Below are 14,493 nucleotides of genomic sequence, written 5' to 3' on the forward strand. Positions count from 1 at the left end.
TTCAACCCACAGAGTTCAACCCACATAGGAAATGAGACGTGAACACGTCCGCCATATTGTTAGTGGCATTCGAGACTGAATATTTAAAATTTATTTTATTATCGTTCAACGCTACTTTAAAGAAACAATACACAACAGAATTACGTTGGACATTTTCACATTTTGCTCACATAAAAACAAATAAAAACGCCCCACTACAAGTATAATAAATAAACAGCTTTCAACAAGGGCAGACTCTAAATTAACCTTAAATTCCCATAAGTTGTATCATTTACATCAATGTCTTTGCAGTAATGAAGAGTCAGTAACAAAGAGTTGAGCTTGGAGGTGTCTAAAGATATTGAAGAGCATCTAACATCTGAACTGAGAAAAGATTTGCATTTTTGAGGACATGTCCTGGCTTGTCTGGTCAAACTAAAACTGAAACATTTTTGCCAAATGACTGTTGCTGTATTTAGTGGTAAAAATAGGGAAACTGACATTAAAATCTCAGGATATCAGAAAGAAGACTTCCAAACAGACAATGACTCCAATCATTTGCCAACTATTTTCAAAATGGCTAAGCAACACAGTCAGTGTTTTACAGTAAAGCCCTGATCTCAGTATCAAAGAAATTGACTAAATTGCAGCTCTGTCAGGAATTGCTCTGTCAGGAATTGATAGCGGTGGGTGGACCGAGTGTACTCACAATTGTAAACGAATAAGAATTACTTTAACATATTTTAGCTCAGCTGTCCAAGAAGTAAAATAATATTTTTTAAAGGGTTCTCTGGCACTAATTAATCTAATATTCAAAAGTAATGTCATCATACAGAAAAAAAAAATATTAATTTAAGCGCAAATTCTGGTATTTTAAAGAATAAAATGAAAATTAACACGAAAAAAATGGCACAATTACAAAATAAATTCTGGTTGAACAAACACTTTTCCTAATCAGAATACTTAGTGTGTATGTGTTATAACAGGGTATAAGTTTTTGCATACTTACAAAAGTTGTAACTGCACCTAAAATAAATCGTTACAGGAGTAGGTTTTGGCACACATGCTCTATTACTTTCTTTATTTACTGCCTAACTTAAAATAAGAGATTTGCGCTGCTGATGTCATCCTATCACAACAGACAGAGTCCAACAGTTTTGTAGAAAACACTTGGAACATAACTTATCAATTCAAAATGCCAAAATATGGCGGTGACATTGACGTCTGAAATTAAATAACTATTTTTGATATAATTATTTTGTTTAATAATTATTTATTTATCGTTGGAATAACGTCAACTAGAACAATATTTTAAATGTATAAAGATAAAATGTAAAAAAAAAAAAAAAAAGTCTCCCAATAAATACCGCCACCTGCAGGCGGGATTGAAGTACTGCTGCAGGCGCTTGTTTATGACGCTTTCACACGTGTTTTTAGAAGCAATGACCTCCTTCCTCGTGCAAACAGGCGCTAACTGTTAGTTATGTTAGTGTAAGTTGACTTTAATAACGCACCTTTTAATGTATTTTTGCTTTTAGTTTTTTTTTTGTAATTCTGCATGTCTGTGTACGTCTCTATCTGGCTACAGACGGGATTCTCTCCTTTTAGTTTCTGTGATAGAGTTGACAGTGATGGCTGTGCATGCAGCCCACAGATGTATGTATTTGCACAGACTGGTGACAGCTTGCAAATCAATTCAGACTCACAGCAGGAACAGAGATGTGTTTGAGAAACTCGTGATTCCTTGCAACAGAACTTTTCTCACTGCTTCTGTGAGATTTAATGAGAATGATGGACAGAGCAAAGACTCCTTAAAACTAACTCCCAAGCAGACACAAAAACAGGATCTCCTGCTCAGGAGGAAGCGGCCCCTGTCCCCTTTGGAGAGGATAAGCAGTCTGCTGCCCCAGGATGTTTTGAGCCCAGAGGTGATGCATCTGAGGGAGCAAGAACAGCATGAAGAGGATCCACAGAGGTGTGATCCAGAGAGAGTCACTGATGAAGGCGATCTGGAGACCCACAGTGGCCCTGAGCGAGGAGAGGACCCGAAAGCTGCAGCATTTCACCATGCAGAGGGGCACGTGTACCCCAGTCTCCTTGGGGAGAGCCTGCTCGCCTTTGGGGAGCTACTTATTGCTGAGCACAGAAGGAAAAAACGGGTGGAGTTCAGGAAGATGTTCCAGCTTCAGAAAGGGGCCATCCTGCAGAGCAGCTGGGGAACCATCAAGCATGATGATCTCGTAGGGCAGCAGGCAGGCAAATTCTTGAAGACAGGCAGGGGTGCTCCCATCTTTTTCCGTCGTGCCAGTCTGGAGGACTATGTGCTGTATATGAAGAGGGGTCCTGCAATCGCCTATCCTAAGGTAGGTCTTGTATCAGTGAAGATGTTAAATGCAGAGGATTTTAACACCGTCAGATTAACAACCTCCATCTCTGTCTCCTTGTGTGTTCAGGATGCAGCCAACATGCTGATGATGATGGATGTTACAGAGGGAGACTGTGTGCTTGAGTCAGGCTCGGGGTCTGGAGCAATGTCCCTGTTTCTGTCCAGAGCAGGTCTGTCTGACTCACTTTTCCTGTCTTGCATCCCAACCACAAAAGTTTTAGTGACCTTTACGTTTTTCCACATTTTGTCGCATTACAACCTCAAACTGTATTTTATTGGGTTTTTATGTGAGAGACCAAAACAAACTACTAGATAACTGTGAAGTGGAATTATCTCTATTGCGCTGTTATTCTCTTGAGGCCTCAGAGTTTTGCGAGAGAACAGCAAACAGCATCACAAAGACCAAGAGACACAACAGATGGCTAAGCTGTGGAGGAGTTAAAACAGAGTAAGGTCACAAAACAACATTTCATAGAAGTTTGTTACGTCCATCATAGAGTATAACACAACTGCAAACGTATCATTACTGGGCAGACCAACATCCAACTGGAAGATACCAGTCTCAGGCAAAAGCTACAGAATGACAATTGGCTGTTGCTCAAATTTGACCTTTTTGGAGGAGTGGCAAAAAGAAAACCATTGTTAAAATAAAGTCTTTGATTTTGCCACATACCATTCAGTGCATGTGGCAAAGCAAAAATTTAGAAGATTGTGCGATGATCAGATATGACCAAAATAGACCCTCTTGGTCACACAAAACTCTATACTCGCATATAAACATGGTGGGGCCAGCATTATGCTGTGCGATCAAATAGAAGCTCACCTGGAGGATACCAAGATGAATGAAGCTAACCACAAGGCGATTAATGAAGAAAAGCTGTAGCTGTGGAGCAGGGGTCCCCAAGCTACGGCCCGCGGGCCGAATCCGGCCCGCCACGTCATTTGGTCCGGCCCCCTGAACAATGCCGGATCTGGCCCGCCTGCTCATACCAGAGAGCATTCAGTTTTTTTTTTTTTCCATATATTGTATTTTCTGGTTTATATGTGGATTTTTCTTCAGCCACCAGGGGGCTTTTGAGCAGATGTGAAACTAACTTTCCCTCAATGGAATATATACTCGTCAGTCCCAGTCACCGTTTCACTCACGGTTTTTTCCATTTGCATTCTGGGTAAAAATCTATCTAAAAGCGCGAATGTGTCATCACACCCCCCCCCGCTCGACAGTTTCAAATGCAGAACACCCCCCCACCCCCACCCCCGGTCGACAAGAATTTTCTAAGGTTTTTTTTCTGCAAAAACTAAGACCGGCCCCCGACCACAGAAAGGAACAGCTATGTGGCCCTCGCAGGAAAAAGTTTGGGGACCCCTGCTGTGGAGGTTCACCTCCCCGCTGCACAATGAAGACATGAAGATTGATGTCCAGAGAAGGACTCTTTCCTATAGCTCTAGCTACATTGCGAAGAAGAATGGGCATGACTTCAGCCTCTGTACATGCAAAGCAGACAACTGTAACTTCAGTCAAATGTGAAACATTAAAAAATTGGTTCAGGGGGCTGAATGCAAATGGTCTTGATTTGTTGCCATTTATCCTCTTCCTCAATTTCACATTAATGCACTGCTTTAAGTCGGTTGATCATTTTAAATCCTAATAAAATACACTAATATTTGTGATTGTGAAGCAACAGCATGTGGAGTAGTTGACAGGGTGTGAACTGAACACATTGCAGATCAACAATTAAGTGCATGAATATGAATAACCATGCAGGGCTGTACTAAATCTGACAGATCCAGTTAGGAGCATCTCACTTGCATATTTAAGCTCATATCAAAAGGTATCCAAGTCTAGTCTCTTAGAAAGGAAGATATCAAGTAATACATTAAGGTTTAAGACTAGTTTCTATTAATTTATGTTATAGATGAATAATGTGAATCAAGATTATGATGAAAATGAGACCTCATTCAACATTCAGAAACAATAGGGTCCAGATATTTCCTCCAGTTGGTTCCAGAGGGAGCGTGCTGAGCATAGAGGTGAGGACGGATCACCACAGAAGAACCGTGAAGAACTACGAGCGTTGGAGGACATCCTGGGCTCTGCGACGAGGACAGGAGTGGCCTAACAACGTGGAGTTCCTGAATGCTGACCTCAGCACAGCCTCGTCACTCCTCGCTGGTCGAGGATTTCACTCGGTCAGTGTCATGATGTTTTCTTAACACGTTTGACATGAATAGATCTGCTCATTCGTCAGAGTTGCTTTCTGTTGCAGGTTGCGCTCGACCTGATAGACCCTCACCTGGTTTTACCTACCGTGCTGCCACACTTGCATCCTGGAGCTGTGTGCGCCATCTACCTCGCAAAGTGAGCAGCCACTTCAAAACACATAAAGCTTTTATGAAATTAAACATTTTCTTGTGTTTCTGAAAACCTTGAAGTATCAACGCAAGTCCAGTAAGTGGCGATATCAGAAATGAAAAGGCTGTCACTAACAAAAAAATGTACTGAATCTCAAGCTGCATGCCTTAAATAGCATGGTAGCTTTCGAGACAGGTCAATTCAGGCATAACAAGCATGGCTTGCTTCTAAGGGTTGAAGCAGTCTTTTTTTCTTTACAAACACTGCAGCACAGTCCATGCTCTTAATTCTGTATGAATAAACTGAAGGACTTCTTAAATAATGGCCTTTTAATAGACAAGACTAATATAGAGATACATATAGACGGCACCTTTTAAGAAATAAACCAAATGCAGGGCAATGGTGGAGGAATGACAATTTAGGCTTGTTTTTCAGCCATGGGCCATGAACACCTTGCAGTTATTTAGGGTTCAATCAACCATGAACTCCTCTTACTACTAGAGTGAGATGCGAGTCCATCTGACAGCTGAAACTTGGTCCTGACTGGATCAGCGGGACAATCATGTCACAACGGTGCAGTAAAAATCCAAACCTCAACATGATTGACATGCTGTAGTGTGACCTTGGGATAGCTGTGTAGCAACCTGCCTGCAAGCCTTAATGAGGTGAAAGAAGAGTGGACTTAAATGCTGATTGTTCTACAAGTTTCTGAATTTTGAACTTCCTAAATAGGTTTCTTTTCATTTTAAATAAAGGCAGTTTTCAAGTATTGGTTTTAGTTTGACAGATCTATGTAAAAATTAATACTTATGACCAAACGGGCAACAACCTTCAGAGGTGTTCTGCTTAAATATTTTAAGTTTTAAATTGTTGTATGTATGAGCAGGAACTGAATTCTGTGTTTCACTGTTTTCTTTTCACAGTATAACGCAGGTTATTGATCTGCTGGAGGGTCTCCGGTGTTCTGCACTTCCTGTTTTGTGTGAACGCATCATTGAGGTTCCCGTCAGGCAATGGTTGGTGGCCCCTGCCCTGCAGAAAGACGGACAATACTGCACCAGGAAAGCTCCGAACCTCGGTGAAGATACGAGCAGCGAAGAAGAATCATCGGCCGATGGAGGTAAATGCAAATGAAAACGACTGATTTCTTGGAATCCTATTGGTTGAATTTTTCTCCCTGTAAATGTTGGTTGTCTTTTCAGAAGCCCCTTTTGAGCCAGGATTTGGTAATGTTCCCTACATAGCCAGACCCCATCCAGAACAGATGAGTCACACAGGTGAGAATGAGGTCAAATCTCTGGTTTTGTTTCATGTTTGTAGTACATTCTGATCATGTCCTTTCATTTTTCAGCATTCCTGGTGAAGCTGAGGAAGTTTGTGAGGTAGCCACGGTCACTGATGACACAAAACATAATTTAAGAGCTGAATGTTACCTCACAGAACCTGAAAAGTGAAAGAAACTGATGGAAATATGGATCTTTTTTTTTTTAATCTAAAAATGTATACATTTATATGGTAAAACAGGGATAGAAAAGTTTTTATTAGCTTAAGTAAAAAATGCCAAGATAAGTCCAAACATGAAACCTGAAAAATGTACTGATTGTAAGAAATAATGTACAGGTGGATGAATGGACTTGTGGAAGGGTGGTTTAAATTAATAAACTGATGAATCAGTAAATGGATGACTTTTGTAAATGTACAGTTGGATTGTAACAATGGTTGGACAGCTGGGAGCATAAATGATGGACGGCTTGGATGGAGAGCCAAACAAATGGATGGAAAAACAGATGGAGGATCCACAAAATGATGGATGTACAAACAAATGCAAGAGTGGACAACTGGGTGAATGGTGAAACTGATGGATGACTGATGGGAGAAAATGGCAGAACAAATTGATCAATCGATATATTGACAGATGCATGGTTGAATGGGCGTATTGGTATACGGCCAGAATGAGATGGATGGAAGGACTGATTGAGGATAGATGCAACTTCTATGTGCATATTTGGTTCAAAAGCCAGCATGAAAACTCACAGGTGATAGAAATACTTTTAGAATTTCTGTTATAAATCATGTTGATAATACACTCATGAACAAGACCTGAATCGATGTTCTTTTTCCAATCCTATCCAGATCGTCAACATACTAAACTCAGATTCCAACATTTTCTGGTCTGTGTGTCGGTATCCCAGTAACAAAGATGTTTTAGCTAATTATAAAAACAGCCGTTATATCGGCACCTGATCCTAGTAAAAGACAACAATGAGACAAATTTAAGTTCAGCCTTTGTATTAAACTCGCAGGCATTTGCTCATCAAAAAGTCACAACTGGGGAAAAAAAAGATACCCACAAGATTCCCCATCTCAATCCAACATGTGTACCAGGGTTGAAATATTGCAAAAAAATAAAATATCTCTCATTTACAAATAAGTTAAATAAATACTGTAAATAAATATGTAGAGAAATCTGTAGCTGGAACAATCTTAGCTTGTGTACAACTTATTTCATATTTATGTGCATTGAATAAGTGTAGTTTATTCTGCTCGTTTCAGGTTACCACTAACTGGAAGACTCTGACCTTCAAAGTTTTAGATAAAGGATTATTGCACAGAACGGTTCAGTTGGTACAAAGAGGAACGAAGGTGGAACAGCCGAGTTTAGCTTTGGGTTTTACATCTCGCTGATCCAGTCTATGAAGGGGTCACAGGAGGAGTCGCAGGAAGAGGTCTCCCCTATCAAAGAGAAAGGACAAACAAGTTAGATTAGGAGATGTCAATTTATTCCTTATATTAGTTGGCAAGTAATCGTTTCAAAAAGGCGGGAAACAAGGGTCTACTTTATTTCTGCCTAATTTAAAAATGATTTCACTTAATGTGTTCAAGGATGATGCATCTCTGGTTTCTTTCCTGGATTGTTTCTGGTTTCCCAAATACATCACTTTTTAAACTGTCTTATGAAGAGAGTTGTAAAAAAAATCATATGCATTTGCTTAAATTATTTAAATACACATCGCCCATTATGCTATGTTATACAAAGTTTTTTTTTTTTTTTTTTTTTTTGCTGAAAGCTAGTGGATATCCAATAGTATAAAGAAAAGCTCTATAAAATCTGGAGAATCAGTGCTCAGGATGACAATAGACAATCAGTAAAAAGCCTAAAAGCAAAACAAAGAAATTCATCACCTTGTTTCATCTATAGCAAAGCGCTCAGCATTCTGGCTTTTGAATAACCTCTAGCCCTTACTTGGAAGCTCTTCAGGACAGAAGCAGCACAATTTCGGTGCCTCGTCTTTATCCTCCTCTGCCGTCCTGCTGGAGGCTTTGGGTGGCGTCAGCTCGAATGTAAAGGCAGGAGCGAACGGGTTCAGGTAGCTTGTGGTCTGTGCAGATGGGTGGCTGGAGGAGATGCGATGCAACCTGCTGCCGCAATTGCAGAGGGCACAGGAAACGGGGGAGGCGGACGGGCCGCGCGGAAAACGAGTAGGGCCTTGTGAATTGTACTGTCTCAGGGCGCCACTGTGGTGATCAGAACGCTGCCGCTGCCACACAAAGTGAGAAGGCACAATGGCCATTACCTGGGGACAGAGGCAGGGAGACAGAAGTCAACAAACTAATCCAAGCTTGTTAAAGTTGAAAGAAGCCAGGGTACGAGTCAGAAATGCACATACACTGATCAGTATGAATGTCATTATTTTAGGGCTTTCAATACTCAATTTAACCCATTCTGTTTTTAGGGTGGAGTGATTATACAACAAGCTTCAACACTGGCTATAAGGAGGTTGCCTAACTTTTCTTCTCATTCAAAGTACATCTGTGTGTGTGTGTGTGTGTGTGTGTGTGTGTCAGAGCTGTATCTATAACTTTCACCCTTTTTGGATTTGAGAAAATCAACTACAGTACTCACTGAAGTTCGCCTGTCAAAGTGTTTCTTTAAAAGACTATTTTTGGCACTAATGGCTTTTACTGAAGAGTCATTTGACAGGAAAGAAGCTGGAGAGAAAAGAGGAAGACATGCAGCAAATGGCCCGAGACCAGGAATCGAATCCAGGGAAACCGCGTCAAGGACTATGACTTCTGCATGTGGGGCGCCTCCTCCACCAACCGAGGTGCACAGTACCCCCATCAAATTGTTTGTTATAACACCCTTCAACCATAAAAAGAAAACACTTCAAATGTATGGATAAAAGCCCCAAAATTAATCATAATGCCCATGCTGAGAGGACAGAAATTTCTGGATGGCGCTGAGTTTATCAGCCTCATTTCGAAGACAAATGCTCGCACCTCCTCACAGCAGCTCTTACTGACGGCAGCTCGGTAACAGATGCGAGCCCATAACTCATCTCGCTGCTTAAGGAAACGTGGAAACTGTCTCCTCCAGTTCTTTCCCAGAGCCCACGGAAAAATTTCATACTTGCTTTCCTCCTCGTCCTCTTCCATGGTGTTGGCAAGATAGCTACAGACACAGAACAAATGCTGATGTCAGGAATGTTGTGCTTCCAACCAAAAATGTAAAGCTTCTTCTGAGTTCTGTGGACTTACAGAGCCATGAAAAAATTCTTTCTGGTGTATTCAGCAATAGAGAAGTGGGCCCGTTTGAAGTACACAAAGGTCATGGCTAAAAGGTACTGACAAAATAGGGCAAAACTTGAAGTAGGCACCACAGTAATTAAGCAAAATGAAGGTTCGTTATAAAGTATAAAGGGTTTTACCTTGTCAGTCATTTTATAACAACAGTCCATCCGGAGAAAGTCTTGGATCAGGCCATCATCTGAAACCGAAACTATTATGTTAGTCCTTAAGCTTCTCTCACCAGATGTTTTTAATTTAAATGGTAAATGTATTTGTATAGCGTTTCATCAGGCCCAGAGGACCCCAACACACTTCATACTACATCCAGTCATTCATGCACACGTCCACATGCCGATTTACCAAAAAGACGCAAGTATGAAGCCATTTCCTGCCGCTGGATGACCGTTGCAGGCATTTTGGTAAAACACGGGTCACGTTGACCGGACTGGATCTTCCACAGGGAACTTTCAGAGTCCTGACCATTCGCTCTGCTTAGGCAGAAATGCTTTCTCATCTGACGGACATTCTTGCGCTTGACCCGCAGGGATGCAGAGGGAGGAGTTTTCATCATGCCAAAGCTTGTGTCATATGTTCAGGAGGCTACTGCTGTCTGGTGAGTGGAGAGAGAGGAAAAGTCAAAGATCTTTAAGTTAGTCCACTTCTTTAGAAAGTTCATTGTGACAAATATAACTAAAGAAATATAAACACTAAGAAACATTTCAACCCGACATAAAAAAAAAAAAAATACTGAAAACATCTCATGTTGACTAAAAGCTAATCTTTTCCAGTTCATTAAATGCACAGACCTTTTTCGTAATATTAAAGACATAATTTAATGGAGAGAATCCTATAATTTGATATATATTAATGTAAAAATAAAATTTGCATAATAAATTATGTATGAAAATACAAAATGTCCTACTTTTTCAAACAGAGTTTAATTTAATCAGTTAAAATAAAACTAATGCAGTAAAACTAAAACTAATCCATTATTTAAAAAAAAAAAAATGCAGGTGAAATAGACGAATTTTATAATTGAACGTATCCAATAGGCCGGCTGGATACAACAACAAAAATCAAGCCTGAATCTGTCAAAAACTATCTTCAGTGTCAAAGTTAAAGCTGAGGGAAAGCAACTTAAAATGTACAATTTTCAGTCTCGCTTATGTAAATAAAGACAAAATTAGAGAAAGCAGAGTCTTCCAAAAAGAGAACTTATTCCTACAGAGGCTTACTGGAGCAAGACTTCAAATAACAGAAAACTGAAAGTACAATTGGATTCAAAAAAAATGACTGATTCGGAACTGTTTTCGATATACTGAAAAACCTCTAGTAATGTTAGCGTATTGCATTAGTTTAGTACACTTTTTTGACAAAAATATGTTTCCAGCTGTCCGTAACAATTAAGTGATATGCAAGGAAATTGGATTTTTATGTAAATTTAATATACATTTTAATCAGTTTTTACTTGGAGTGGAAAAGGCTTACCCACATACTTGCAGGTGTCTGCGGTAATTAATCTGAACATTACTGTTACCCTCCATTATAAATCTAGGTCACTATTTTTATTTTTGTGACTAGGATGTTACTTAAACTTTTGATCTAAATTGACATTTTACAAAATTAGTCGTCAAGTCTACAGCTTTTCTGCTAGGTTAAGAATGGCGTAGCTAGCTTAAAAGCCCACCGAAATCACACATTTTCGGTTTTTCTACAGAAAATCTTTTCTCATCGGTAAAAACTAAAAGTATCAGCGTTAAATAAAAGTTAAAGCTATTATTGGTTGGTGAGCTCCATAAAAGATAAGACAAAAGGACAGACATTAACCCGAGTAGATAGCAACTCACAGAGCTCGAGGATCCGCAGCAAGCATTCCTCCCTAGCGCGAGACGCGCTGACCACTCGCAGTGTTTCTTCTTCTTCTTCTTTGACGTGGCGTTGAACTTCAGTACGCTCGTACGTCGACGCGCCCGCCATATTGGTAAGGCAAGATAAGGGTCAATCATGGCCTATTTGATATCCATTTCATCATTCAAAAAGCTGCGCAATATTAAAAATCAAGTCGTTCGAACAATACCAACATCAGCAGTATGAGTAGAAATTAAAGAAGCACAACTAATAAAGCTATATTCCTATATTTTCTACCTATGGCGCTGACTTGGTGTAGGCTCATAAACAAAATAATACATCTCAAGACATTTTAAAACCATGTTGGAAAAGTAGGGAGGAAAGAACACATCTTTCAATGAGCAATGTAGAAGATAACCTAACAAAATATTGAGAAGAATCTCAAATCAAACCTTAAGCTTGTCAAACAGTTGATCACAAACCTTTTCAATAATTATTTCTTGACTTTGATCTTAATTTGCACACCATAATAAACATTTCAGATCCATCTTTAGCTAATGTATACATATTTAGATGAAAAAAATAGCATACAAGTATAGACAGCACTTATCTCTCTATTTTTTTTTACCCTAAATTCTTACTAATTCTGTCTTTGTTGCATGAAGCTGGAAGAATTATGAACAACCCACTAATGTATATTTTGCACAGAAATGGCTGCTTTATTTTATTTATCTACCATTTTTTTTGTTATTATTTAAATGTAGCCTTTTGTTTCCAAATGTCACAGGAGTATGTCATGTCCAGTTTTTAAGATAATCTGGTGCCAAAGTTCAAAATTAGTCTTAAATATGCCCCGTATTAACTACATGCCTCAGTGACTCAGTCTTTAAATAAAATCAAGCTAAAAGTTGTTTTATCTATTTTTTTGACAACCAGAAAACATACATTAACTAATTTTAATTTATACCATAATCAACAGTGCTGTTGTTCAAATGTGTCTTATGTGTATCCTTAGTATATTCATATTCATATGTTGAAATATCCTTTTTGACTTCTACTATGAGTAGATTTTTGCTGACTACATAGAAGACATTTTATTCATTCATTAGTAAATACCACAAACATTGTCATTTACTAAATGAAAACCTGATTGTCTTTCACTTGCATAAATTCCCTTAGGCCAATAAAAGAACCACTGCACCTGCTCAGTGTGCTACAGGTGTCTCCAATAAGCACAATGACTGCAAAGCCTTCTGTTTAAGAGCGTTCTCTTTTCTCTGAGGGTCACTCTCTGTAGCTGAACTATTCTTTAGGGGGCAACTATGTTCCTGGGAGGCCATTTAAGGTTTGTTACTAAAGTGGATTGGTGTGATGACAAACTTATTAAAGTAAAATGAGTCTCAGTGTTGGTTCTAATGTGACGGTTTTGCAGGGTGTCATGGATCAGCCTGCTTTTTTGCCTTGGAAATTGTTTTCCTACTGGTGAGTCAAAATCTTAAACCTTGAAAGTATGGACACTATTGGACTTGGCATCAAACTTAATTTTTTTCAATTCAAACTGCCAGTGTTCTTTTGGGTTTTAGTTGCAATAGGCAAGGTGTAAAGACAAAAATAAAAACTGCTAGTTATGTAAAAGATGTTTTGAGAAATATGAACTGACTCTTCACAGTGCTGGTGACAAGAACAATCTAAATTGAACCTTTATTGGCTCCATACAGACAACATGGTGCCTAATAACTGCACGCAATGTGTGAGACTTGACACAACTGACCACTTTTGTGTAACTTTCTCTCTCTCACCAGATCATGGCAATAAAGCAACTTCCTTGAGTTCTGAATCTTCAGCAATTCCAGACTCTAAGTTTGCATCCTCATCTGTTGGAACTGAGTCAAACTCCAGTATTGAAGCTCCTGTTGAGACCACTGACTCCAGCAGTACTAGTGCCCCAGATACTTTACCACCAAGAGCCTTTTATGTTGGCCCTCCATCGCGTGCAGAGGAGTCACCTGCCTTCTCAATGCAACCACTGACTGTCTCAAGTCCTGGAGGCTTGTATCCATTGTCCAATCCCTGGTTTGGACCATTCCATGAAGCTGTATATCCCAGCCCTGAAACTCATCCATATACTTATGGTGCTAGCTTTAGGGGATTTCCTTATTATAATTATGGTGGCATCCATGCAGCATCTCTTCCTTATGGCTACAGTTATGGTACTGCTGGATCCCCTCATTACAGTTATGCTTATGGCATGAGTGGTTCACCTCTCCAAGCATATGACCGCCGGCTGTCTGTGTCTGCTCCCTATGGGATGGGCCCTCCACCTGCTTATGGCTACTTGCCGTGGCAGCCTTCAATATTGGATCCTGAACTGTTTCTCATTGGAAATAATTTAATGAAAGTTCGTGAAATGCCCCTTGCACAGGCCTGGATGACTAGTGAGGTGCCAGTGGGCATGAAGCCTTCTGTGTACCCGCCATCTCGCCTCATGCAGTCAAACAGAGGCCATCACAGAGCAAGAGACCTCCTTTCTGACAATCAGTACTCCAGCAATGACTATTTTTCAGAGCCTGAAACTGACACAATGCAGCAACAAGATGTTCCAGAAACTGACTTTTAGAAGGCAGATTGTCTTTTTGGTAAGGAAAGATTGAGTGTTTACTGCTGGAACACAAGTTGCCATCTGTACCCATTATCCCGTCTTGTCTTTCAGGGTGGACTTTTCATCTGGCTATCTGGAACTCTTTAGATGTGGACAAAGAGCTGAATAAAACTGCTGGGAAACTTAAAACTGGCTCGACTCCTATCTTTATCATTTAACATATTGTAGCATCTGTAAGACAAAAAAGGGACTTCATGATGAAACTGACTCAGCTGGTTTGTGTTGACTCTTTAATCTATGATGGAACAGACTGCTTCAGACACTTCACTGGCTCTCAGGAAAGACCAGAGTACAGGATTTGTCAAACTGACCCTTGAAGGGCTACTGCTGAACCAATAGGTAGTGGGTGTTTGAATTTTTTTATTTTTTGAAGACCTGATGGGTTCATTTTCTGAACTGAGATTGGTGCACTGAATGGTGCTTCATGTTTGGTTCTGACTGGGCTGTAGTGATCTGGAATGCTTGCTAAGCCATTCAATGGGTTAAAATAAAGATTTCTATTGAAATTTTACAGAGATTACTTTAACTGTTTTTAGGTCTGAGTCAATTACACTTTTCTTTGCCTTAGTCAGCACTTGACTGGACTAATATGATTTTTGTATGGTTGTAAAAGAGGAAGGAGCCCACAATGAAAACTACTTAAAATGCTGTATAATTTGTGGGTTGGGGAAATGTGAAACAGTGATTCTTGAGAATAGG

At 39.7% G+C, this 14,493-nt stretch overlaps 3 protein-coding genes across 4 annotated transcripts; 2 read left to right on the forward strand and 1 right to left on the reverse strand.

Annotated features, from left to right (window-relative positions):
- Window positions 1–1,038: 1,038 nt before the first annotated feature.
- trmt61b (tRNA methyltransferase 61B) lies at window positions 1,039–6,396 on the forward strand. Its single transcript, XM_015003693.2, has 7 exons — window positions 1,039–2,342; window positions 2,433–2,535; window positions 4,365–4,555; window positions 4,633–4,724; window positions 5,642–5,838; window positions 5,921–5,995; window positions 6,070–6,396. The coding sequence occupies exons 1-7, from the start codon at window positions 1,611–1,613 to the stop codon at window positions 6,102–6,104; spliced, it is 1,425 nt and encodes a 474-aa protein (XP_014859179.2). The 5' UTR covers window positions 1,039–1,610; the 3' UTR covers window positions 6,105–6,396.
- Window positions 6,397–6,990: 594 nt separating this feature from the next.
- spdya (speedy/RINGO cell cycle regulator family member A) lies at window positions 6,991–11,270 on the reverse strand. 2 transcript variants are annotated; one of them, XM_015003694.2, is made up of 7 exons: window positions 11,135–11,270; window positions 9,648–9,897; window positions 9,428–9,486; window positions 9,258–9,343; window positions 9,000–9,171; window positions 7,963–8,293; window positions 6,991–7,451 (listed from the first exon to the last, which is right to left on the reverse strand). In XM_015003694.2, the coding sequence occupies exons 2-7, from the start codon at window positions 9,856–9,858 to the stop codon at window positions 7,390–7,392; spliced, it is 921 nt and encodes a 306-aa protein (XP_014859180.2). In that variant the 5' UTR covers window positions 9,859–9,897; window positions 11,135–11,270; the 3' UTR covers window positions 6,991–7,389. The 2 variants fall into 2 exon arrangements, with proteins under 2 accessions (XP_014859180.2, XP_087858746.1); XM_088002620.1 differs by lacking the exon at window positions 11,135–11,270 and having other exon boundaries at window positions 9,648–10,482.
- Window positions 11,271–12,347: 1,077 nt separating this feature from the next.
- On the forward strand, window positions 12,348–13,923 carry LOC106927852 (photoreceptor cilium actin regulator 1). The gene is made up of 4 exons (XM_015003690.2): window positions 12,348–12,480; window positions 12,568–12,617; window positions 12,938–13,771; window positions 13,846–13,923. The coding sequence occupies exons 1-3, from the start codon at window positions 12,458–12,460 to the stop codon at window positions 13,750–13,752; spliced, it is 888 nt and encodes a 295-aa protein (XP_014859176.2). The 5' UTR covers window positions 12,348–12,457; the 3' UTR covers window positions 13,753–13,771; window positions 13,846–13,923.
- The last annotated feature ends 570 nt before the right edge of the window (window positions 13,924–14,493 follow it).

Source organism: Poecilia mexicana, unplaced genomic scaffold (genome assembly GCF_051168715.1).
Source record: "Poecilia mexicana isolate PSO_F unplaced genomic scaffold, ASM5116871v1 scaffold_22, whole genome shotgun sequence".
Lineage (NCBI taxonomy): Eukaryota > Metazoa > Chordata > Actinopteri > Cyprinodontiformes > Poeciliidae > Poecilia > Poecilia mexicana.

Excerpts from the sequence above, each read along its gene's own strand:
- trmt61b (XM_015003693.2), top strand. The coding sequence starts at position 1,611 with ATGGCTGTGCATGCAGCCCACAGATGTATGTATTTGCACAGACTGGTG. Across the intron at positions 4,725-5,641 it reads TGCGCCATCTACCTCGCAAA|TATAACGCAGGTTATTGATC; the intron begins GTGAGCAGCCAC and ends TTCTTTTCACAG. Across the intron at positions 5,996-6,069 it reads AGAACAGATGAGTCACACAG|CATTCCTGGTGAAGCTGAGG; the intron begins GTGAGAATGAGG and ends TTCATTTTTCAG.
- spdya (XM_015003694.2), bottom strand. The coding sequence starts at position 9,858 with ATGATGAAAACTCCTCCCTCTGCATCCCTGCGGGTCAAGCGCAAGAAT. Across the intron at positions 9,344-9,427 it reads GTTATAAAATGACTGACAAG|TACCTTTTAGCCATGACCTT; the intron begins GTAAAACCCTTT and ends CTATTTTGTCAG. Across the intron at positions 7,452-7,962 it reads CTGTCCTGAAGAGCTTCCAA|GGGAGACCTCTTCCTGCGAC; the intron begins GTAAGGGCTAGA and ends TCTCTTTGATAG.
- LOC106927852 (XM_015003690.2), top strand. The coding sequence starts at position 12,458 with ATGTTCCTGGGAGGCCATTTAAG. Across the intron at positions 12,481-12,567 it reads TTCCTGGGAGGCCATTTAAG|GGTGTCATGGATCAGCCTGC; the intron begins GTTTGTTACTAA and ends ACGGTTTTGCAG. Across the intron at positions 12,618-12,937 it reads TGGAAATTGTTTTCCTACTG|ATCATGGCAATAAAGCAACT; the intron begins GTGAGTCAAAAT and ends CTCTCTCACCAG.